The sequence below is a fragment of the Macrobrachium nipponense genome, chromosome 19 (genome assembly GCF_015104395.2).
Source record: "Macrobrachium nipponense isolate FS-2020 chromosome 19, ASM1510439v2, whole genome shotgun sequence".
NCBI classification, from domain to species: domain Eukaryota; kingdom Metazoa; phylum Arthropoda; class Malacostraca; order Decapoda; family Palaemonidae; genus Macrobrachium; species Macrobrachium nipponense.
Window position 1 is genome coordinate 65,311,095 of NC_061088.1, and position 24,071 is coordinate 65,335,165.

At 38.5% G+C, this 24,071-nt stretch overlaps 2 protein-coding genes across 2 annotated transcripts in view; one reads left to right on the forward strand and one right to left on the reverse strand.

Annotated features, from left to right (window-relative positions):
• The window catches only part of LOC135217684 (uncharacterized), a 214,439-nt gene extending 199,097 nt beyond the window's left edge, over positions 1-15,342 (forward strand). Inside the window, exon 5 of the mRNA XM_064253654.1 lies at positions 13,467-15,342. Coding sequence (XP_064109724.1) covers positions 13,467-13,634 — 168 coding nt within the window. The 3' untranslated portion in view covers positions 13,635-15,342. The remainder of the gene's footprint in view (positions 1-13,466) is intronic.
• The window catches only part of LOC135217703 (26S proteasome non-ATPase regulatory subunit 12-like), a 431,722-nt gene that overhangs the window by 295,969 nt on the left and 111,682 nt on the right, over positions 1-24,071 (reverse strand). The window lies entirely within an intron of this gene.

A 24,071-nucleotide genomic window follows, 5' to 3' on the forward strand; every position in this document is an offset into this window, starting at 1 on the left:
CAATAACAAACGGCAATACTTACGATAATCTATGACAAATAGCGTTTGCATGACTTCATTGTTCAGAGAAGTTATATACGAATACTGCCAAAATAATAATGAAGTTCAAATTAATTTTAACCTTAATGTTATTACTACCGTAATTACACTACTACTACTATTAAAATTTCTAAAAGTTTATCAAACAAAAAATGTCGCTTTGAACGCAACCGTATACATAAACCATTTTCGTAAAGTTATATGCTTACATTTTGTGGCTGGCCACTCCGACGATAAGGTGAGTGCAGTGATGTGGAATTATTCTTTGAATAGGCTATTTATTATGAAGATATGACTATAATAAAGAAGGTAAGAATGGTTTTATTACCTTTATTGTCAGTTAATATCATAATGTGAATCTGTTCGTGTACGTTGGTGGTTATCGCACTGCAACTACGCTTAGCCTACCAATGAACGTCGTACATAAACCTTGAATAGGCTATTTTTTTTGAAGATAGGACAATAATATATTAGGTGAGAATGGTTTTATTACCTTTATTGTCAGTTAATATCATAATATGAGTCTTTAAATGTATGTTGGTAGTTATCGGACCACGGCCGAGGGTTAGCCTACCGAAAAACATCGCATACGCAACACGACAAACCCGTGATGCAGCGATTCATACCAGTGATGTAGCATGAGAAGCGGTCCAAGAAAAAACCCGTGATTAACTGGATCCGTGAATACTGATCCGTGAATAAGCGATGCCCCACTGTACCATGTTTGTAGTACTGGATAGCGTCCCAACTCCTTGCACATCAAAGATCGCAGAATTGACACTGCAAGCCGGAATGGAGGACAAACCCATGCCTCAGCTAAAAGAGACGGAGGCTACCTCTTTGCTCTTTCCTGGAGATCTGGAGTGTTGGGCTGATGCTCCGGCAACGTTTACGGTGGGCAAACTCGACCCGGAGTGTGCCTCCACACAATTCAGTGAACGTTTGCCTAGAATTCCGGATACCATGATTAAGGCGGAATTCAAAGCAAGATGTAGGCTGAGCAGGTCAATTAACTCCTTCACCACTGCAGAGTTGACAGCTTCTGTCTTTGCAGTGGAGCCTCTATTCCGGGTCTTGACGAAGTCCCTGCTGCAGGCTTATCAATCGGACCTGTATGATTTCATAGTGGCTAGACGAGCCTGCAGGAAGCATGTCTTTGCTAATGCCTCCATCAGGCATGAGGCGGCTAGAGCTAACCAGAACCTTCGTGTCCGCTGGGGACTTCCCTTCAAAAGGAAGTTCGAGACCCCCAGACCACAAACCAAAAGTAGGAAGATGCTTTGGAAGTATCAGCCTTTCCAGACCTCTCAGTCTCAAACAGTGGTACAGGCAGTTCCTGTCTCCCAGATGAGCAAGCCTTCGACATCTAAGGCACAACCACAACAGCAGTTTGTTCTGCTGCAGAGTCAACTGACTCCACAGCCTTCGAGTTCGGCTGCCCTTGTGACTTCCCCAGCCTTCAACGCCTCCTTTGAAACACAAGGGGAGTCTCGAGGCTATAATAGGCACACAAGGGGTAGCAGAGCCAGAGGTGTTTACTGGCAGAGAGCTGGCTCTAGAGTTCTCTCAAGAGGCAGAGGCTTCAGAGGAGGCAGAGGAAGTAAGACCTCAACCAGTCAATGAGGCTCTGCAGGTAGGCGGGAGACTGTATCTCTCCTGGGACCATAGGACCTTCAGTACGTGGGGGTACAGTATTGTATCAAAAGGTCTGGGGTGGAGATGGAAGAAAGGGCCTCCTCCACCAGTCAGTTTCCATCAGATTTTAACGACAGACCTTCTAGACTATGCCAAAGACCTCCTTCAAAAGAAGGCAATAAAGAAAGTCAGTCACCTGAAATTTCAAGGACGTTTGTTCAGTCTACCGAAGAAGGACTCGGACAAACAAAGAGTGAGTCTGGACTTGTCCTGTCTCAACTCATACATTCAATGCGACAAGTTCCGCATGCTAACCGTCTCGCCCCCGTGGGGTCGTCACCACCTCTAATCAATCTTACAGATGCTTACTATCATGTACCGATAGCAAGAAGCTTCTCTCCATACCTAGGCTTCAAACTAGGAAAACAAGCTTACTCGTTCAGAGTCATGCCATTCGGGTCAACATAGCGCCCAGAATATTCACCAAACTAGGAGTGACAGTAGTACAGGAACTAAGAGCTCATGGGGTGATGTTAGTAGCTTACCTAGATGACAGGCTCATTTGGGCAACCAACGACGAGGAATGTCGCAAGGCAACAGCCAAAGTAATAAAATTCCTAGAATACCTGGGTTTCCAGATAAACTAGGAAAAGTCCCGTCTCATTCCAGCGTCTCGCTTTCAATGGTTGGGAATTCAATGGGACCTAACCACACACAAACTATCTCTTCCGCCAAAGAAGTGCAGAGAGATAGCAAAAGCTACGAGACAATTCCTCAAGAACAAACGGGCTTCTCGTCGTACCCAAGAGAGAATCTTAGGTTCACTTCAGTTTGCTTCAATAACAGATGTTCTGTTGAAAGCCAGACTGAAGGATATCAATTGGGTTTGGCAGAAAAGAGCCAACAACAAGTTCAGAGACAAAATCTCCTTGATTCCGCCAATATTAAGGAAAAGACTCCGCCCATGGACGGAAGTCCGGAGTCTTTCCAAATCAGTGCCACTACAAATTCCCCCGCCGTCTCTGATAGTCCACACAGACGCCTCTCTGAGCGGATGGGGGGGCTACTCTCAGTACAAGAAGGTTCAAGGAACATGGTCGACAACATTCCGCCAGTTCCATATCAACGTACTAGAGGCAATGGCCATTTTTCTGACCTTGAAACGACTAGCTCCGGCCAGGAACATTCGTATCAGACTAGTCTCGGACAGCGCAGTGATAGTTTATTGCATAAACAGAGGAGGCTCCAAGTCGAGCCAAATAAATCGTGTGATGATTGCAATTTTTTTGTTGGCAATGAAACATCATTGGCACCTGTCAGCTACTCACCTGGTAGGATTACGAAATGTCATCGCGGACTCACTGTCGGAGTGGTCCTTGGACACAAAATCATTCTATTGGATTTGCAAACAAATCCCGGGCCTTCAGGTAGACCTGTTCGCCACGGAGTCCAATCACAAACATCCGTGTTATGTGGCTCCCAATCTGGATCCTCTGGCTCACGCCACAGATGCGATGTCCATAGACTGGAACAATTGGCAGAAGATTTACCTATATCCGCTAATAATAAACCTATTGCTGAAAGTTCTACACAAACTCAGATCTTTCAGAGGACAGATAGCATTGGTAGCACCCAACTGGCCGAAGAGCAATTGATTTCTTCTTCTACTAGAGTTGAAACTCCGTCCCAGACGGATTCCCAACCCCCAGACGGATTCCCAACCCAAAACTGACTCAAATAGTACAAACTCTGACTGTGTCTGCTTCCTCAAGAATTCTGAATGCCCTAACTTTATGGACTTCATGAAGTTTGCGGCACAGAAGGATGCTAGTATTGACCCACTAAACACCCTGTTCGTGGAGTCAGACAAAAGAGAATCAACACTCGGGCAGTATGATTCGGCAATAAGAAAGCTAGCCATCTTTCTAAAAGAATCAGATGTCCAGAAGATGAGTACAAATCTGACAATTTAATTTTTAAGAACTGTTCGAAAAAGGCCTAGCTGCTAGTACCATTACTATGACTAAATCTGCCTTGAGGAAGATATTTCAGTTTGGCTTTAATATTGATTTAACAGATTTGTACTTCTCGTCTATCCCTAGAGCATGTGCTCGTCTGAGACCGGAAGACCGCCCTCACACGGTCTCCTGGTTTTTAAATGACGTACTCAGGTTGGCTTCAGATACTGATAATGAATCATGCTCATATATAACCCTTCTCAGGAAAACATTATTTTTAATGAGTCTGGCCTCAGGCGCCAGAATATCTGAACTGTCGGCTCTCTCTAGAGAACCAAATCATATTGATTTCCTCCCATCAGGAGAAGTTCTGCTCTCTCCAGATCGGAAACTCTTAGCAAAGAATGAAGACCCACAAAACAGGTGGTCTCCATGGAAGATTGTCCCTCTTCCACAGGACCCATCATTATGTCCTATTATTACATTAAAATCTTATCTGGGGAGAACTTCTAAAAAGTCTTCAGGTCCTCTTTTTATTAGAGAGAAAGGTGGAACCATTTCCTTGAAGGTAATCAGACAACAAATTCTTTATTTTATTAAACAAGCCAATCCGGATCCAGTCCCTCATGTCCATGATATCCGGGCAGTGGCTACCTCAGTTAATTATTTTCATCATATGAACTTTGAGGATCTTAAAAAATATACGGGTTGGAAATCCCCGTCAGTATTTAAATGCCACTATCTGAAAAATCTAGAGGCCCTTAAATATTCTGCAGTGGCTGCAGGGAACATTGTCTCCCCTGATACGGCCTAGTTAGGTAACTCTATATCTGTATTTTATTAGTTTGCTATTAATTATCTTATGGTACTCACTCTCACCTACCTGCCTCGCTTGTAATCCCTGCCTTTCTGCCTTTTGTTCCGGACTGGATTGCTCATCAACCCACTCCTGTACATGTACATAGTTCATTATTATATTTGTTTTTATGTTCATTACCTGTTGCTTTTTACTAGGATAGTATGGATTTGGTCATATTAGGTGCTTTTTACCATTTGTAATTTGTTATCCTTACCTTGGTTATTAAAACAATAATATTAAGAAAATTTTTATGTTCCTTTTATATAATTTTTTTTTTACTTTTCCAAGCTTGTATGGCCAATTCTCTGCTACTATTTCACTGGCTGACACAGGTCGAGCCCAGAAAAGGGATTTTGACAAAGGGAAAATCTATTTCTGGGGGAAGACATGTGTCGCCCGGTGAACCCATCCCTCTTTTTCCTTTTCCCCACCCTTTAGCTGGCCCAAGCTTGGGTGCGTATTTCAGGAATGAGGGTTTCTGGCAGAGTTAGTAGTAGTGAGCGGAAGGTAGACGTTGTAACGGCACCTCTCTAGAGGGGGATTTTGAGAGAGGAGACTTCTAATTGGCAAAGCATCTGTGATAGTGGTTTCCACTCGAACCTGTGCTATACCGACACCCTATAAGGGTGAGCGAGCTGGAGGTAGTAACTCTGGCATTCCATATGGCTTTTTTCTCTGGTATATTTAGCATTTATTTATACCTAGAAATGAGTACTATAGGGACATTTCACCGGGCGACACAGGTCTTCTACAGAAATATATTTTTCCTCTGTCAAAATCCCTTTTTCTTCGGTTCCATCAGAGGCTCCACATGCTTCATTTTCATGCCTGGAGACTAAGGAGATTCTCCAAGTAGGAAGGGTTTTCCTCCAGAGTGGCTCAACAGTTGGTGCTTACCAGATGGCAATCAACTAGAGTAATTTATCAGGCTAAATGGTCGGTTTTCAGATGGTGTAGGTCTCAGAGGCATTCAATTTTTAGACCTTACTTACCGAAAATAGTGGAGTTTTTAGTTCATAAGGGCGGAACCATCTCCAGGGATCAGCCCATCGGAATCCAGGGGGGGCTTGTTTCTGGGATGGGACTCCTGGCTTTTGTCCGGAAGCTCACCATTATGTTTAGAGTGGGGAGTCGGTCCCCATTAGTGGGGGCAGAACTCCCAGCAGGCAGATTGGCCTATACCTGGGCCACTGCAAGCATATTGGTGCTATCCTGAAAGGGTAGGGTATGGGGCAGACCGTGGGGAAGCAACTTCTATGTGTGCCGTTGGTGGAGAATGTCGAACCCTGTCTAGTCCGCGATACCTTGTTGTTCTTCCCAAGCAGTAGTTGTGTGTGTGTGTGTTTTCCCCATTTTTTTTCATTTAAATTCCCATGAATAATCTGTCTGGTACACTGTCCCCTGGACCCCCCGACTCTTTGGCACCGCTGACAACCTTAGGCTTGGATAAGGACCTCCCTTTGCCATCCCCAACCTCCTCCAATGAAAACATCAAAGATTCTTTGATTGTTACTACGAGCCCTTATGTAGTTCAGAACAGAGGAAAGAATAGCAGATTTAATAATAGAAATAAGAATGCTAATCCTGATATTGGAATTTTACTTAGATCTCAAGAACCTGAGACTTATAACAAATATCTCTTTTGACCTCGAAAAAAACTTAAAAGAACTGAATATATTTGATGTCCATAGAGATATTGTAAAATGCATTGGCAGAGAACCAAAGATAGCCTCTCAAGGTGAAGGAAGCTTGCTTATTGAAGTTTCATCACCATATGAAAGTAGAAAATTACTGTCTTAGTGCTGTAGAAGGAAGCACAGCAAAATTGATGGAATCTTCTCAAATGCAACTGTCTAAGAAGAACTTTTCTGACTGGCAGAAGGTGAAGAGCTTCTACTACTAGTTAAGGTAGTTTGGAAAACCATTTCATTTGGGCCCACCATGAGCTAATAATGCCTCAAGTTCTTGGATGCTCACAAAATTTGCTGAAAACTCCCCACAACTGTGCAAATGGAGGCAAAACATAAGGGTCTACATGCAACCAATCTGGAAGGTAAGCATCTACTATCCATGCCAGAGATCCTGGCATAGAGCACATTTAACTAGGAGTTTTGCATTTTGGGCAGTCACTAACAAATCAAAAATCTTCAGGGCTCGACAAAGGTTCAAGACTACTCAGCTTCCATCTTCCAGACTGTCTCCTGGCTGGATTGTGCAATGCCAGGATTGCTTTAGATAGGACTGAGGGAGGTATAGAGAGTTCTTCTCCACTCGCTAGACTGTTACAGTCCGGTGCTAAAGCTATTTCATACCTGGCCCACCTTAGTGCAACCTTGTGGGCAAACCCGCTTCTGGCCAGGAGAGATGCAGCACTGTCCAAGGTGGTGGGTTCATTGGACTGAGTCTTTGTCGGATCTCAGGAGTTTCTGTTTCTGAGGACTGAAATTGAAGATGCCGAGGCAGTGATGGAGAAGTAGGAAAAGGAGTGAAACTCCCCCCTCTACGAGGAGGGGAAGAAACACTCCATTTAGGACACTTCTTCTCAGAGGCAGCAGCAAACTTCTCTCGAAAAACAAGTTGAGCCTCTTGACGACCGCTTGAATTAAAGCCTTGGATGGCTCAGCGAGAGAAGACAATGATGTCACACCGGGAAGGGATGACGTCATAACGACAGGAAGCTGAGTAGCCATCGCATCTGAAGTCACAGGTTGAGAGGACGCTGGGAGTGACGTCACGCCATCTCTAAGGCCAGAACTGGTTAATGGCCTCACTGGAGGAGCTATAAGGTGTGACCCAGAGAGCGTCAACGAAGACAAAGGAGATCCACAAGGTGGCAACACACAAGAGCCAATGTAGAGGAGTCCTGGGGGAGGCTGGACTGCTACTGGGGCTGTGGGGGGGGGGGGGGTGTATGCCTCCAAGAAATGAGACAACAGGCCATCCAAGGAAGGTGAACCCAGTAGACCAAGTGACTTTCAAACAGCCGCCACCTTGGATGACCCTGAACTTGAAACAGCTGCCATCTTGGATGACCCTGAACTTGAAACAGCTGCTATCTTGGATGACCCTGAACTTGAAACACAGCTGCCATCTTGTATGACTTCAAACCTGAAATTAAGAAATTAGATGGTGTAGCCTCCTCCCTCTCGGGAAGAGAATTAGAACCCGAGGAAGAGGGGGGCCACAACTAACTTGATATCATCCTGAAGTCTAGACAAGGAGGCAGGTAAAGCAGTACTGTCTTATTACAGGAAAAGGGAGGTTTACACTCACAGTGCGGATGGATACGTAGTGCCCGACCTGCAAGAGAGAAAACTGGGTCGGTGAGAGCCGATGTGTTTTCTCGGAGACATACACTTACAGATAATAAAAGCTACAAACACTGGATATATGTGACTTATACATCGGCGGAAAGGCCGAAGAATGCTTTACAGAATAGTTAAAGGAACACTGCGGCTTGATGATATGTATAATTTATCTAGCCCAAAATCCCCAAAAACTGTACCAAAATTTACCACATTGGCAACCCTGTTACCTCCTACTCTGTCTGCCAATTGACAACACTGCCATTGACAGTTACAAAACCTTCCCTTGAAAAGCAATTGTGATAGGCAGATCGTGGCGTATGATGGGTGGGACTAGATGAATTATACAGGTAAGTATTATTAATATTAATTTTATTATAAAAATTCCATATTAATAAAAATTACCTTAACCCTTAAACGCCGACTGGACGTATTTTACGTCGACATTTTTTGTCTCTCGGGTGCCGACTGGACGTATTTTATGTTGACACACAAAAGTTTTTAAAGAAATTTGCGGAAAAATACTTTTAGGCCTACCAGCCGAAAACTCTTGAATCACGCGCCTGGGGGATGCTGGGAGTTCACGGATCAAGGTGTTGTTTTGTTTACAATCGTTACGCTGGTGCGCAAGCGTGAATTTCTTTCTTGCCGCACTAAAAAGTATCTGTGACACATCTTGGAAATTATTTCGTCACTTTGACATAATTTTTGTACCATTTTAAATTAGCCGTTACATGGAGTATTATGTATGAAAATGTGCACATTTTTATGCAGAATACAACAAAAAATACTCATGATTGTAGCTGTTATCAGTTTTGAGATATTTTCATATAAATAACGATAAGTGCCAAAATTTCAACCTTTGGTCAACTTTGACTCTGCCAAAATGGTCGAAAAACGCAATTGTAAGTTAAAACTCTTATATTTTAGTAATATTCTATCATTTACCTTAATTTTGCAACAAATTGGAAGTCTCTAGCACAATATTTCGATTTATGGTGAATTTATGGAAAAACTTTCCTTACGTCCGCGCGGTAACTCTTCCGAAAAGAATCATACATGCGATTGTGGTAATGTTTGCACCATTTTAAAATTAGCCGTTACATAAAGTTTTATATATGGAAATGTGCGCAATTTCATGCAAAATACAATTAAAAACAACCCGTGGTTGTAGCTTTTATCAATTTTGAAATATTTTCATATAAAAAATGATAAGTGACAAATTTTCAACCTTTGGTCAACTTTGACTCTACCGAAATAGTCGAAAAACGCAATTGTAAGCTAAAACGCTTATATTCTAGTAATATTGAATCATTTACCTTCATTTTGCAAAAATTGGAAGTCTCTAGTACAATATTTCGATTTATGGTGAATTTATGAAAAAAATAACATTTTCTTTATGTCCGCGCGGTAACACTTCCGAAAAAATCATACGTGCGATTGTGGTAATGTTTGCACCATTTTAAATTAGCCGTTACATAAAGTTTTATATATAAAAATATGCGCAATTTCATGTAGAATACAACTAAAAATAATTGAAGGTTGTAGCTTTTCTCATTTTTGAAATATTTGCATATAAATCACGATAAATAGAAAAAAAACCACGTTTGGTCAACTTTGACTCTACCGAAATGGTCGAAAAACGCAATTGTAAGCTAAAACTCTTACAGTCTACTAATATTCAGTCATTTATCTTCATCTTGAAACAAATTCGAAGTCTCTAGCACAATATTTAGATTTATGGTGAATTTAAAAAAAAATCTTTCCTTCCCTCTGCGCGCGGATTCTCCACCACAAATCTCCGAAATGCGTACGTCCCATTCTCGGAATATTTGCTCCATTTCATATTAGGCATTTCATAGAGTTTTATATATGAAAATGTGCACAATTTCATGTAGAATAATACAAAAAATATTTAAAGGTTGTAGCTTTTCTAATTTCCGAAATAATTGCATATAAAAAAATATATAAAAAAATTCTACATTTGGTCAACTTTAACTCATCAGATATGGTAGAAAACGGCAATTGTAAGCTAATACTCTTACAATATAGTAATATTCAATCATTTGTCTTCATTTTGAAAGAAATTGGAAGTCTCTAGGACAATATTTAGATTTATGGTGAATTTTTGAAAAAAATATTTGTAATGGGGGGATCCCCCCCCCCCATTATTCATCAGGTAAGCGTGTAGCACGAAACGGAAGGCAAACCAACACACAGCATTACACGCAGCCTCTCTCTCTGCAATCCCTCTCTCTCTCTCTCTCTCTCCACCTCTTTCTCTCCATTCTAACAGGTAATGAAAATGAGAGAGTCGCATCATAACATTAACATTTATTAACAACGAATAAATAATGGATAATCAAGTCTTACAGACTAACTCAAAAAACCCTGAATAGTACAATGTCTGATAGTAATCATTAGTCACCAAAAAAGTCCACACCCATCTGGGAACTCTTTGTCCCTCTCCTGCCAGAATCGTCTGTTTCAAAGATACAGAACACATCCCGGTAAGTACACACACAAGATTGACAATCAATGACTAAATATTGGATATTATCATAAAAATGTCAAATAGGTAACAAGCCAGTCTTTGGCTAAAGTAATTCAACACTCACCCAAGCAACCGGAACACTTAAACACAGTTAATCAAAACTCCCCGGCGAACGCCACGGCATCTTGCCTTTCTACTATTATCGTAAATTTTTATCATTATTGTCAAAGAAATTGGGAGAAATGGCATCTGTAGACATTCCCTGAATCGAGAAGGAGACTTCAGGCTCAGGTACCTACCAAGTCCAGTCATGAATTAGTGCGATCACAGACATCAAGTAGTCTACACGTTCCATTTCACCTCTTGACATTCGCTTGCCTTTACGTATGTTTATGTATGTTTCGGCAAGAATTTCATCATGCCAATGAGGAAAAGACAAGGAAAACATCTCACTAACATACAGATGAAGAAAAATCGCTCTAGTATTATTACAGAATATCATAATATTCTCGTAGTTAGTGAAGAGAGAGGGTAGGGTTGCTTAGTAACGCCCCCTTCTTGCCTGACAGTACACGTCACACTGTGCCCAAGGCTACGATCTTTGAGCAAAGAGATCTTCATTTATTATAAATAACAAAGTTTTGGGTTTTTAATACCCAAAATGGAATATGAAATTCATAATAATCATGATTTATTAAATTGTCTTTGTAAAAAAAAGAGTACACCTTCGAGTTTCACCTCTGACATTCTCTTGCATTTATGTTTGTTTATCTTTGTTTCGGGCAAGAATTTCATCAAGCCAAAGAGGAAAATACAAGGAAAACATCTCGCTAACATACAGAAGAAGAAAATTCGCAGTAATAAGACGAGTTAGTGAAGGGGAGAGAGAGAATTGCGTAGGAAGGAGTGCCCCATCTTGCCTCAAGCAGTGCCCCAGGCTGCGATATATGAGCAAAGGGATCATCATTTATTTATTATTAAATTATGATAAATAAAATAGTTTTGGTTTATTAATACACAAAAAAGAAATATATATTCATAATAATCATTATTTACTTACATTGTCTTTATAGAAATACGAAGGAAAACTTTGAACGCCCGTATCTCAAAACTATACTTATTGACCTTCAAAATCTATCTTCTCACTTAGTTTTAAAGCTATAACATTGGAATTTGGTATATAACTCAGAAAGACATTATAGAACAATCAAATAGAGCCCTTTTTTTCAATTTTTTTTTAGTCTTTTTTTTTTATAAATTTTTTTCTCCTGATTTATAAGGTTTATTTTTTTACCATATTGAAAAATTCATATCTAGCAAAAAAATGACTTTTAGAAAAAAAACTCTCCATTTGATTGGAGGTCTACATCAGGTCTAATATATGGTAGTAATCCCAGGTCTACATATGAAATATCAAGGGAGGAGATAAAATTTGAAAAATGGTTATTTTCGGGATAAATCGCCCTGGCGTCACTAAACTGAAGGTCAGAGGCGAAAATCATATGCGGTTTGGAGATGTCCCAAGTCACCTTATTAAGTGGTATGAATATCAAAGTCCCGTCTTTAAAAAATGGCATTAGTCGGCCGGCCCCCTTAAGCCTTTGGATAAAGCTTTTGTTAAGAAATTAACTTTGAAAACATTTTTCTTTTAGTTCTTGCTAGAGCAAAGTGTTTTAGTAAGCTTCAAGCCCTTTCTTGTAAGGCTTTGTTCTAAGGGACGCATCTTTTTTCTCCCATTGCTTAGAGCTAAAAATATCATCAAAGCAAAGCACTTCCCAAATTTGTGACATTGCCTAATATAACTGCCTTATTAGGCAATGAAGACAACACTATACCATGTCCAGTCAGAGTTCTCAAGGATTTGGCTAAAAAGATTTAATCTTTCAAGAGGAGGAGTTATGAATTTAGCCTCTCTGGTATTAGGAGGCCAAACACTCCCATGTTCAAGAATGCAATGTTTTTCTGTGCTGTTTAGTCAAGTCAGTGAATGTAGAATCTGGTATAGTAAAACCTCACAAGGTCCATGCTGTGCCAGTCTCCTAATTTCATTAAATCCTTTCACTAGAGAAGGTTTTCCATATAGAGAAGGTTGTCCATATAGGTCAATGGATGGGGAACTTTTTTTACCTTGCTTTATTGGCAAGACATCAAAATTACATATAAGAATATAGAGCCCTTAGTCCTGTCAAAATGGCAAGGATGAGTTTCTCCTGAACTAAATATGAGAGAATCTTCCTTCCCCCCTTTCTCTAGGTTGTTAGGAAATCCTGATGTTGAGTTGGGGGTCTTGAAATTACACGGAGTATAGAAGCAAAGAGGCAGTCTCCTCTTATATTGGATTCTGCTTACATCGTTCTGAGATTCCGACCCTCTTTTCAGATATATTCATCAAAAATTATTTCTCTGGTTACATTACATTTTCCGGGTTTATGTCGCCAGTCCGATGGAAGACTGAACTGTAATGTGGCTTCAAAATGGCAGGATAGTCTAAATTCAGAGGTTTTTTATGAAAAACTCGATCAATCAAAATGCAGATTAAGTCCTTTTCAAGACATCCAAAGAATTAAAAGTAAGGTTTTCTTAAAATTTTCGGCGATGTCTCTGGTTATGCTGTTTTGGCTTACGTCGTGGTGTATGAAGGGAAACCCCTTTGTAACCCAGGGACTGCCTGTACCTCATATCTGAAGGTAGTTGGTGTCTTTAGTTGTGAACTGTCGTTGATGAGCTTTTCAACTCTGGCACAGGAGTCACTAGTACTTTGAGGAAGATTTTTTTTTTCTCTCTCTCTCTCTCTCTCTCTCTCTCTCTCCATAAGGATCCCACACAGCAGGCTAGAATGTTCAGAAGATTTTTCTCATTTAAAATGGCTTTTAGTGTGCTTGGCTGAGAAGATGTTTTTCTGGCTGCATTAATTTGCCATCCTCATTCAATTTGGTAGTCAGCTAACTTGAACAGTAGGTAAGATTCATCCCAAATACATAATGAAAATTTGTGAGATAGAATTATTTGGTTATTAACAGACTGTTAACAAATCCATATGGGTCACCCAAGCCTTATTCTTTTGTGTATTTTGAATGCTGATCATAACTAACAGTGCAAAGATGTAAGCTAGCTTTAACAAAAGGCAAGTATCCAAATAATTAATGTCATCATAAAAACTTTCTTATTTGTTTCAGGTTATTGCTAACCTATATTATGAAATAGCATCTCGATGCTATAATTTCGTAACTCCAAGGAGGATCAGAACTCGGCGACTTGGTGCTCCCAGAACAAGACATAGTTCTGACTTATGTCAGGGATGTAACCTTGGTTTATGTAAGTATGTTACCAAGAAGAATGAATAGATATTGTTCATTGATTGATAAAAAACTTAGTTGTTTAAAACTTTTGACATGAACATTTTCGGTGTCTGAAATTTTAAAATCTTACCATGTCTTACTAACTCTCATTTAAAAGTTTTATGTTTGCCTCTTTTTAGTATTTCTCTTGTATGCTGCACATGTTTTTTTAATAGCTCCCACAAAAAGTGATATCTATTCATTATTTTTTACCACTTACACACACAACTGCTTTGCTAGATACATACATACTCTTAAGAAAGCTTTAAAAAGGTTTTCACAGATTTCCATTTGCATGACATAGTTATTAAAGAATTATTCTTAATAAGAGCAATCATTTTGAAACTATTTCCTTGTTGTGCAATCAGTTTTAGCTTATATTCTGTCCCCTTCCTCTTGTTTTTACTAAAATTTTATCATGGCATAGGAAGTTAGTGTCTCCAACTTGGCCAACGTGAAAAAAGATATACACAACAAAACCTGTCATTATTGAGAAATTTTAAGCTTTCGTACAAAACGTTTTATTTCATTTAGTGGCTTTCAAATTGTATCATCTCATTTATTATGCTGTGCTGTTTTTGTGTAATATAGATTTTTCAGAATATGTATTCCATAGATTTTTTAATTTTTATATAGGCCTTACTTCAGTGCCTAGGTAGCGGTTGTTCTAGTTTTAAATATTTTAATATCTTATCACACTAGTATTTGCATAGTACAATATAGTATATATTTGTAAATGGATTTCCCGTTTCTCATCTTTCTCTTTCAAGATTAATGAATTCTTTCCAAGAGTTTTATTCATTGGTATTTACACACATGTATGAAGCTTTTTCTGGTAGAGAAACCATGTGATACTCATTACAGTATTACTTGACTCATTATGAAATGCATGTTGAAAATTAATATTTAAACCATTTTTTCTTAAAAAGAGGAGTCCTATTCATACTGATCATTCCTTGTTAAGGTCAGCAGATCTTGATTGTGAAGGTGACAAAATCGTTCTGCTGAACTATGGCATAACTGGAAGTTCAAAAATTGCTATTATTTTTATTTTTATAGGTATTTCTGCATAGCTGTATAGGTTTTGATAGTAAACTGTCAAGGTGTAGCTATGCATGTTTTGATTGCAAGTTTATTTTCTTTTGATATGGAGAATATATGATCTTAAGGTTTGTATTAATTATTTTAAAAGGATATTGAAAATGCACGACATAAAAGAATGTGTAATAGGGACGTAGGGGATTTTATTTTCAAGGAATTATATATTTAATGTTATTTTACTTTTCCTTTTTAGTATATTGGAGGGAAATTGTATTGTTTCAACAACCAACGGAAAAGGGAAAATAAGATTTTTGATACTTTTAGACATTTTTTGTTTGTTATTTTTTCAAATTTGTTAGTAATTTTATTTCAGTGTTTGATTAATGTTGCCCTGCCTGTTAGGTACAAACTACAATGTGCAATCTTGACCAGAGTACAAATTTATTTTACTGTAAAGAATAATAGTGGCAAGTTGATTTCAGTCATGTAACAGTCCTTTGCTTGTGAATGTTTTTATCATAAGATTTGTAGACTGTTAACTCATCAGAATGCTATCTTTACAAACCAATGGGAGTGTTGCATTACTGGAAACATTGCTTATGATAGTGGCAAAGTGGTTATTCTTTATAATTTTGTGACCATTACAGAATAAAACTACATTGACTCGTGTAAACAGTGTTACATTCTCCAATTTGATTTGTGTAGAAAAATTGAACTTTTCAGTTTATGATTGATAAGTCTCCATAGTGAAGTGGATGAGATCAAAACTTGTACCGTATATACTCGCATATTATGCGACTTTTGAAACCTAATTTTGAAGCTAATTTTAAAGGGGTCGCATCGTACACGCGGTATAAAATTAGCGTACCGTCTATGCTTTCCCAAATCTGTAGATTGCGATAGTTACTACTGGAGGAAAACAGTAGATCTTTTAAAAAGTTATGCTTTACTTGTACTTCACTGTATCCAATATTGTATGCATTCTCATATCACTTCTGTATTTTAAAATACAAAAGAGCGATAGTGCGCCATTTGCATTATTTTGGTTTATACAACATGTTTAACTGTTTTAGGCTAACCATCTATAATTTCCAAATCAGTTAATTAAGACACAATAACGAAGGATTTTTTACTTTTTGTTTTACTCGGGAAAAGAAACATTTGTTACTTGAACTATTATTTTTATTTTAGGATACACAGGTAAGTGAAAATTTATTAAAGTAAAAAAAAATGATCAAAATTAATAAACTAAAATCCTCCAAAGTCGCTCTCCGTGTCCTTAACATCAAATACTGCTCTGAATTCTTCGCCATCAAGGCAGTCATCATATTCATCATCTTCCAGGTCTTTGATCATTTCATCTTCATCTCCTGCATCTTCGTATAGGACATCGTCAATTCATATGGAAGGTATAGTCTTGCCACCGTGGCAAGCTCTCTGGCGTGGCTTTTAAAGATCTGCCCTTATGCTAATTTTACAAAAACAACAACTGCCTGTGTGTGACAGACCTTTGAATGTCCTTGAGACAAACCCCGAGGCTATAATTATAAGATTATAAGGGGTTTTTCATTCCCAGGTACTTTAATCTCCTTCCTATTTGGCCCTGCTCTCTCTTTCTCTCTCTCCTAAATCTTTCAGTTGTCCGAGCGAGAGCTTTTTTTATGGGACAACATAGGCCCGCATTTCGCATTTTCCATACCTATTTATTTTGTATACGATTGCCCTTTCTCGGCTGTGAAGTTGATGCATGGCTGTGAGATGACCAGGAATAACTTGTAAGTCGGTGTCAAAGTCACTCCACACTTCAGTCAGGCCAAAACTTTGCAATATCGCATTCAAGCAATATTCAGTCATTGTTTCCTATCTATTATTTTGTCAGAGAGAGAGAGAGAGAGAGAATCTGTCTGTATACGATTGTTTATTTTCTCACTCGTCAAACTTACTCTGTTATGCTTTATTTCATATTTCCTTGCTCACCAATTAATTCTATACCTACGATATTAAGAAATCAAGATATGTGTAGAAAGGAGAACTGCCTCCAGACTGTACAGTCAGTATGGATTTAAATGCACATGGAACTGGTTGAAATATTCGCAACAGCAAAATGAGATGCCATGTTGATAGAAAATCTCACTCCGTTTCTTGTTATTGTATAAAAAAAAACTATCAATCGTGAACCTACGTAATTTATTTAGAATTCTGCGTAATGGAAAAGATAATATTTGATATCTGTAATGAGAGAAATGGTTTTATCTCTGTTGTTGTTATAAATTTGGCAGATATGCGATCAAACACGTGGGAGGACCAAAACAGCCCAGCCAGAGAGCTCAGCTCATTTTATAAATACTATTGTTTGCCGTGCTAGGCTTACCCGATTCATTTGGGTGTGCACTGAAGCTGCTGCTACTGCTACTCAAATAATGGCATTTTTCTTACTAATCCCAAGAGTTGACCATGGAAAATCCCAAGATTAACCAAAAATCGCAAGATAATAAAATAATTGACGTATGCCAAGCCTTGGAGTCCTAAATATTTACTCTGTCTGTCTATCAGGAAAAGATACTGATAAATTGAATTGACGGTATCTTTCCTGAGAGAGAGAGAGAGTATTTTTAACCAGTGGGCATTAGTACATATGCAGGCAATATGTTCATGCTTGTTAAAAAATGTGCAGTACAGGTAATTCATGTCTGGAAGACAAAAAAAAAAAAAAATTTTTTTGTTGCTGTCAGTCGCATGGACTGAATTTACAAAGAGCACGGAACAAATCTTGACATTCCTCGAGAGATTAGAGATGAACCAAGGCCATCTAGGATGAACTCTCTCCTCTCAACTATACTGTAAGTGTTAACTTGAGTCTCTGAAACCAATAGGTATTAGCACACGCGCAACTGTATGTCTGTGTGTGTGTGTATGGGCATACTGTTAAAAAATGTGCTGTACCTACAGGTAATACCTATATCTTGGAAGATAAAGCAAACAAACAAATTTTGTTGTTGTTAGTTGCCGGGGATATAAAGGGTGTGACTAGCAGACAGTAAGATTAACATTTTTCCAGATATTTAAAGAGTTGAATTTTGTTTTGAAGGTATGTCAGCCGCGTTAGTAAATAGGTATCATCTAAAGAAACTTTTTTCTCTCTTCTTTTTGCAGAAGAATCTTCAAACCATTTTGCATTCAAAGTAATGAGAAGGAATCATTCTATTCATGTAATCAGTAAAATACTTATACTAATAAAAACTAAAACTACGTACTGTATGCAAAACACACACATCATCGTTAGCTTCGCGTGTGTAAACGTTCATTCTAAGAAATTCACAGAGTAATATAACTAACACCTGATTGGTTGGTTGGTAACCATGAAGATCTGTTATCCAATGACTATTCTCTGCTTCTGTTCTATTTATAGACATATGCCTTGGATACCACTAGGTTTGAATGTTACCATGTTCGTGATTTTCTGACTGCCGACGGCAAAAATTACTCAATAATTTTCTTTATATAATTATTTCTTCGTGAAAACAATAATATAATATGATCATTTTAACTTTATTGTATAGTGGTATGAAAAATACCAGTGTGTCGTAGCGATGCGTCATCAATATAGTGGTATGAAAATACCACATGGTGTTGTAGCGATACGTAATCACAAAGTACAAATCCTTTTCTCGGACCATCCTCAAAATTTTACGACTCTTCAACTTCAAGATCGATATGGTGAAATATATTATATAGTCATACTTATTGTTAAAATTCACAAGTTAAACTGCAAAACATCATTATATTTTGATTGTTATACATATATTTTTTGCGTTTTACGGAATGTTTGTTTTGAAAATAATAGCTATTAGTGAACATATGGTATTAATTGTCCCACTATTTTAAGGTGATCTTAATTATCTCACATTCATTTAATAGTATTATATTAATATTTATTTAAATAAACTGTAATTAATAAATAACAATAATGAAAAACATAAAGGGAAAAAATGTTTTTGCTGCAGTAGTGATGTTTGTTTGATTATGCATCTGACCTCACATTTCCGAAATCTGAAAAATTCCAAAAACCAAAACATCGGAATTTGTGTGTACTGCACATTTTTTAAAACACGCACACGTCTACACATTTACTGATACCCATTGGTGAAAGACTCTAATTACAGTATTTATTCCTGAGAGAGAGAGAGAGAGAGAGGACTTCAAGGCGTGTTATTTTTACAATGATTTTATTATCTTGGGATTCTTTTTTAATCTCGAGATTTTCTATTCAGTTCTCGAGATTAGTAATAAAATGACCATAACTTGACTAGCAGCAGCACACATCTGAATGACTCGGCCATTAGCACGCTAAACCACCAACCTTATGAACTGACGCTCTCGGAAAAGGAACTCGCATGATACATGACAAAACCACTGTTTATTGGTGAAAATTTGAGGGTCGCATGATATGCGAGATCGCACGTTATTCGAGTATATACGGTACATATTGAGACATTTCTTTAGTGTTGCTATAGGTTTTAAGTGAATCTGAGACATTGGTTTGTAGACTTTTACTATTTTTTCTTTAAATTTCCTGCGTCAAGGGTGCTGGACCCCCCTCAAATGAGAAATTCTCAAATAATTCTTAGGTCCCATCCTGGGAACTACTTTTTAATTATTGATAATATATAAGGCAACAGCACATACCAATAGTCTTTCTTTCATACTAGATATGGTTAAAACTATGTGGCAGGTCCCATTGGTCTGCTCTTATCATAAACAAGCATTTGCTGTTTACTCTATCATCTGTATTGCTGTTGCAATGGCTTCATAGTCTATGCCTCCGGTTTTTACACACTTAACTAACACTTCTTATATCCTTATGTTTTATTACTCTCCTCAGATCCTTGAACCATTGCTGTCATTTGGTGCCTTAGAGGAAGGCAGCTGAGAAGCAGTGTCCCAGTGCTTTGATGATATTTAAACATCAAAACCCTGGAAGCCTTGCATCTTAGCTTGTTGACCTATCAAATTATAGTCAGGCCTTGGTGAAAAACAATCTTAAATTTGAATTTTTTTGGAAGGTGAATATTAGTACATAACCTTGAACCTCAAGCATGCCCTTGATTGTGCCTTTTGATTCCTCCAATCATGAAATAAAGAATAAAGAAATTGAAATTGGAATAATAATATACCCTTTCAAGGTAACAAAAACTAAAATAAAAACTAAATTTAGACAGGATCCAATGTAGAACCATTTTGAGTTTGTTCAGGATAGTAACTGGTTAAGATTTTTAGGGCTAGAAAATGAAAACCAAATAGTATTATCCCGTAGACTTGAAAACTACCTGTTACAGACATTTAGAAAAATCAAGATATCCCAAAGGAAAAAGAAACTGTAGTTCCAAATAAATGATTAAAGGAAGATGTGCTGTGTTTGCCGGCGTATAAGACACACCCACACATAAGACGCACCCCTCTTTTACAAGGTTATTTTGTGGAAAAGAATTTCCATATGTTTAATCATAAATTTATTGAAAGATATTTTAAAAGTGATTTTGGAGGGAAATGTGATTCTGTATGAAATACAAGATTATGAGAGAATACTGGAATAAAGTATGAAATCATATGTAAATTTACACTCGCCTTGAAAGGAAATCAAATTAAATTTATCATTAATAGACGTTTGTGCTACCCTAACAGGCCACCAGTGCAGTGCTATGATTTTGTTTACATCCACTCATTGCAAATGGCTGACAGACTAACTACTGATGTATCATAAGCAATATTTTGTAAGTTTGTGATACAGGCGGCCCGCGGTTAACAGAGCAATTGCTCAGCGGTGAATCGGTTTTACAGCTGTTGTCAAAAATATTCATTAAAAAAAATAAGGCATTTTGAGGTATTTTTACGGCGCAATTTTCGGTCAACAGCGCCGCTAGCGCTGTTATGTCTAACGGGTACATACATTTGTAGAAATACCGTTCAGCCCATAAAGATTATGCAAATGATATCAAAAAATTTATTGAGTTATTACATAGGTATTAGGGTAATATATATGCCTCTGATGCTGTTCTATGCCAAAAATATTGAGTTAACCCATTAAATTCCAATTTTTGTATTTTATGAAATTCTGGAACTTTTAGCAAAATATTATATATTTAAGGGTTAAGAATACATATGAAGTAGAAAGAAAAAATCTATTTTTAATGGTAAGCTTACAATAAGCTGTCATCAAATGAGGACGCTGGGATAAAGGGGTATAAAATATCGTTTTCAAGTTGTCTTCGATTGAGGACACTGGGACAATGGGTGTTAGGTTTATATTTCCTAAATAAAGTATCTTCTTTGTAAGTAAAGATAAACAAATATATATTATCAATATAGTTGAATGTTTTGAATTCTCATTTAATGTTCTAGATGAAAAAACGTAATATCATAAGCCAAATTTACTTTTTTTTATTGCAATACCTTATGAACTTATTTTCTTTTATGATAAGAGCCGAGACATTCAATACAAAGAGTCACATTACATTTAGGGCAAGAGGTCCTTAGATCTGCTGTATATGTTTTGTTCAAACACCATTGTTGACTGTTGCGTTTTTGTACATGGAACTTACCCAGCAGATATATACTTGGCTATAGACTCCGTCGTCCCCGACAGAAATTCGAATTTCGCGGGACACGCTGCAGGTAGGTCAGGTGATCTACCGCCCCTGCCGCTGGGTGGCAGGAATAGGAACGATTACCGTTCTAGAACCAGATTTTCTCTGTCGCGGTAGTGTCAACATACGTTGTTGCTACCTCCTGACTTGATTTTCGTTTTTTCATCGCCATCGACCTTCTGGGCTGTCTTTTGCAGGGAAGTACTGGGTCTTTGGTTTGGCATACGCTTTTATTAATTTTTTAATGAATTTGGCTTCGAAATTTCGAAGAATATATTACGTGAAACTACCGAATTTTTCGGTAGACACTCATATATTTTGCAATAAGGGAAATATTGATTTTTTTTTTTTTTTTTCACTAATACGTGTATAAGTGTTAGAACTTGATGAAGGAAATATAAGATCTAACTTCCTACTTTAGGAAGTCAGAAAGCATATAACTAGATACGCTTCCTTTAGAAGCTTTAAGAGCTCTCGTACTAACGAGCAGTTAGAGTATTGACAAGTCTAGTAGTTGTTGCATCCTCATCACCTTCTTACTCCACAGAATCTACAAATTCATATGTGCAAATTTGAAGATAAATGGATGGAGCTCAAAAGGCGAGCTCTAAAAAGGTAAGAAGTGAATATAGTGTTCCCAGTGCAGTGGAGGGTGCGTCTGATCGGCTCTGTAGCGCTTCCAGGCCTAGACCTCTTCCAAACTCCCAGACCCAGTGGAGGAGGAAAGTCGACAGCCGCAGGAAGGTTAGGGAGAACCCCCACCGGTCAGGCGTCCCCTCGGCAGGTTCTGTAGAACGTCCCAGACTGCCAAGGATAGCCATTGATAAGGCATCCTTAAAAAAGTGCGTCTCTTCATCTTACATCCGAAAAGACGAAGAATGTATGTTTGGAGTTTCGATGATTTAGCGCGTTCTCTGAAAACTAAGAGAACACTGAGCAAGAGCCAGCCGCTGCCAGGAAGCCGCGTTCCAGCAAGCTAGCGTGAGCTACGTTCCAATAGCCAGCAGCGAGGCGCATTCCAGCTAACAGACTAGCGCGAGCCGCGTTCCTACAACCAAACGCGAGCCGCGTTCTAGAAGATTTTTCTTGGCGCAAGGCGCCTTCAAAGAGACGAAGCGCCAGCCTGGCGCAAATTGCGCCAGAAAAACAGACGGCTAGAGCAAGGAGCCTTATAGTAGAGTGGCAATCAGAACGATCCTTCCATTGAACGTTTCCGGGCAAGAGGCTCTTTCTAAAAGGGGTCTAGTAGGCGCTCGGAACTATCAGGGCGCACGGGACCTTCCACGCAAGCGGAACGTTCCAGGAGCGAGTCTCCTTTCTAGCGTGCGGAACATTCCAGGCACGCGGAACATTCCAGGCGCTAGGTGCAAGGAGCCAGGCGCCAGAATATTCCTAATCTTCTTATGAGAGAGAGGTCAGTTGCGAGGCTCCTCTTTGTTTTTTCAACTTGAGCAACTTTCCCCTGGCAAAGGTGCAAGATGTCGCACAGGCGGTCGTCGCTTTTGCCAGAAGGATTCTGATACTAAGAGAAGCCATTTTTTTTCATTATTCAGAGGACTCTCTCCTTCATTCATGCTCTTCCCTCGTTATGAAGAGGCAAGAGCTTTGGGAGTTTTCTTATAAGAATCTCATCGACGTTTGGGTATGATGGCGGATAGGAAATATCTACTTCCTTCCGTAAACCCTACAGATGAACAGGAATTCTGTCTCTTCCACGATTTATGAGGAAATCACGAAGATTTAAAGAGTTCCTGAATTAACTTCCTTCCTTAAGGAGATATATATACTCTTTCTATCGTTCTATTAACGAAAAGAACGAAGATAGTAAAAATTTTTCCTTTCTCTATCTGCTTCGGCAGGGAAAGAAGGTAGTAGAGTATCTGCTGTATGAGAATACGATACGGCAAATCATAAGCACATACCGTAGTTACTTCTCTGCTGAGCAACTCAATTACCAGTATCCTTCCAGGAATTTCCTAGGAAGGACTACGCTTAAAGGGATTGTTAAGACAACACCTACTTAGCTTCTAGATTTATCGAAGTCTTGTTTCGCTTAGATATGCATTATAAGAACTTCCTGAAGTTCGATAATAATTTTATAAGATTCCTTTATTAAATGGAGTAGCTGGCAACTCTGGAAGAGTAAGGCCAGTCGGCTAACGAGACTGCTATCGCTTAGACACCTACGCAGTATCATGTAGGTGTCGGTCATGAGTGGTCGGTTACATGTCTCTCTCCTGTGGGATGGAATGACTAACCGTGTGTCTCCCCTACAATCGTGGTTTTAGCCTCGGATTGAGGGGATAGTTAAGCAAACAAATAAAATATTGTCTGCCTTTTGCTAAGAAGCTTTCAATAAGAAAGATATTACAACATTTCAATGCTGTTTACCATAGGTAACATTTTTAAAGGATTCTAACGCAGCGGAACTCTATATTGTATAATGCTCTCATGCTTACGAAAGCATGGCTTATTAGAGTACATGCTTAGTGAGAAGATGAATGTAGTAGAGAATTCACTTTAAGACTACGGTATGGTCAAGTCTTATGCACATACCGAGGTTAACTACAGAATTCCTAGTATCCTTACAAATATCCTTACAAAGGTTTCCTAGATTAATGCTGTTTACCACAATGTGACAGTATTATAAAGGATTCTAATACGGCAGAGCGCGATATATAATTCTCTCATCCTTTCGAGAAACGCACACAACCTTTTTTAGAATCGGATATTGCTCAAGAGAAGTTGGGTGAGTCGG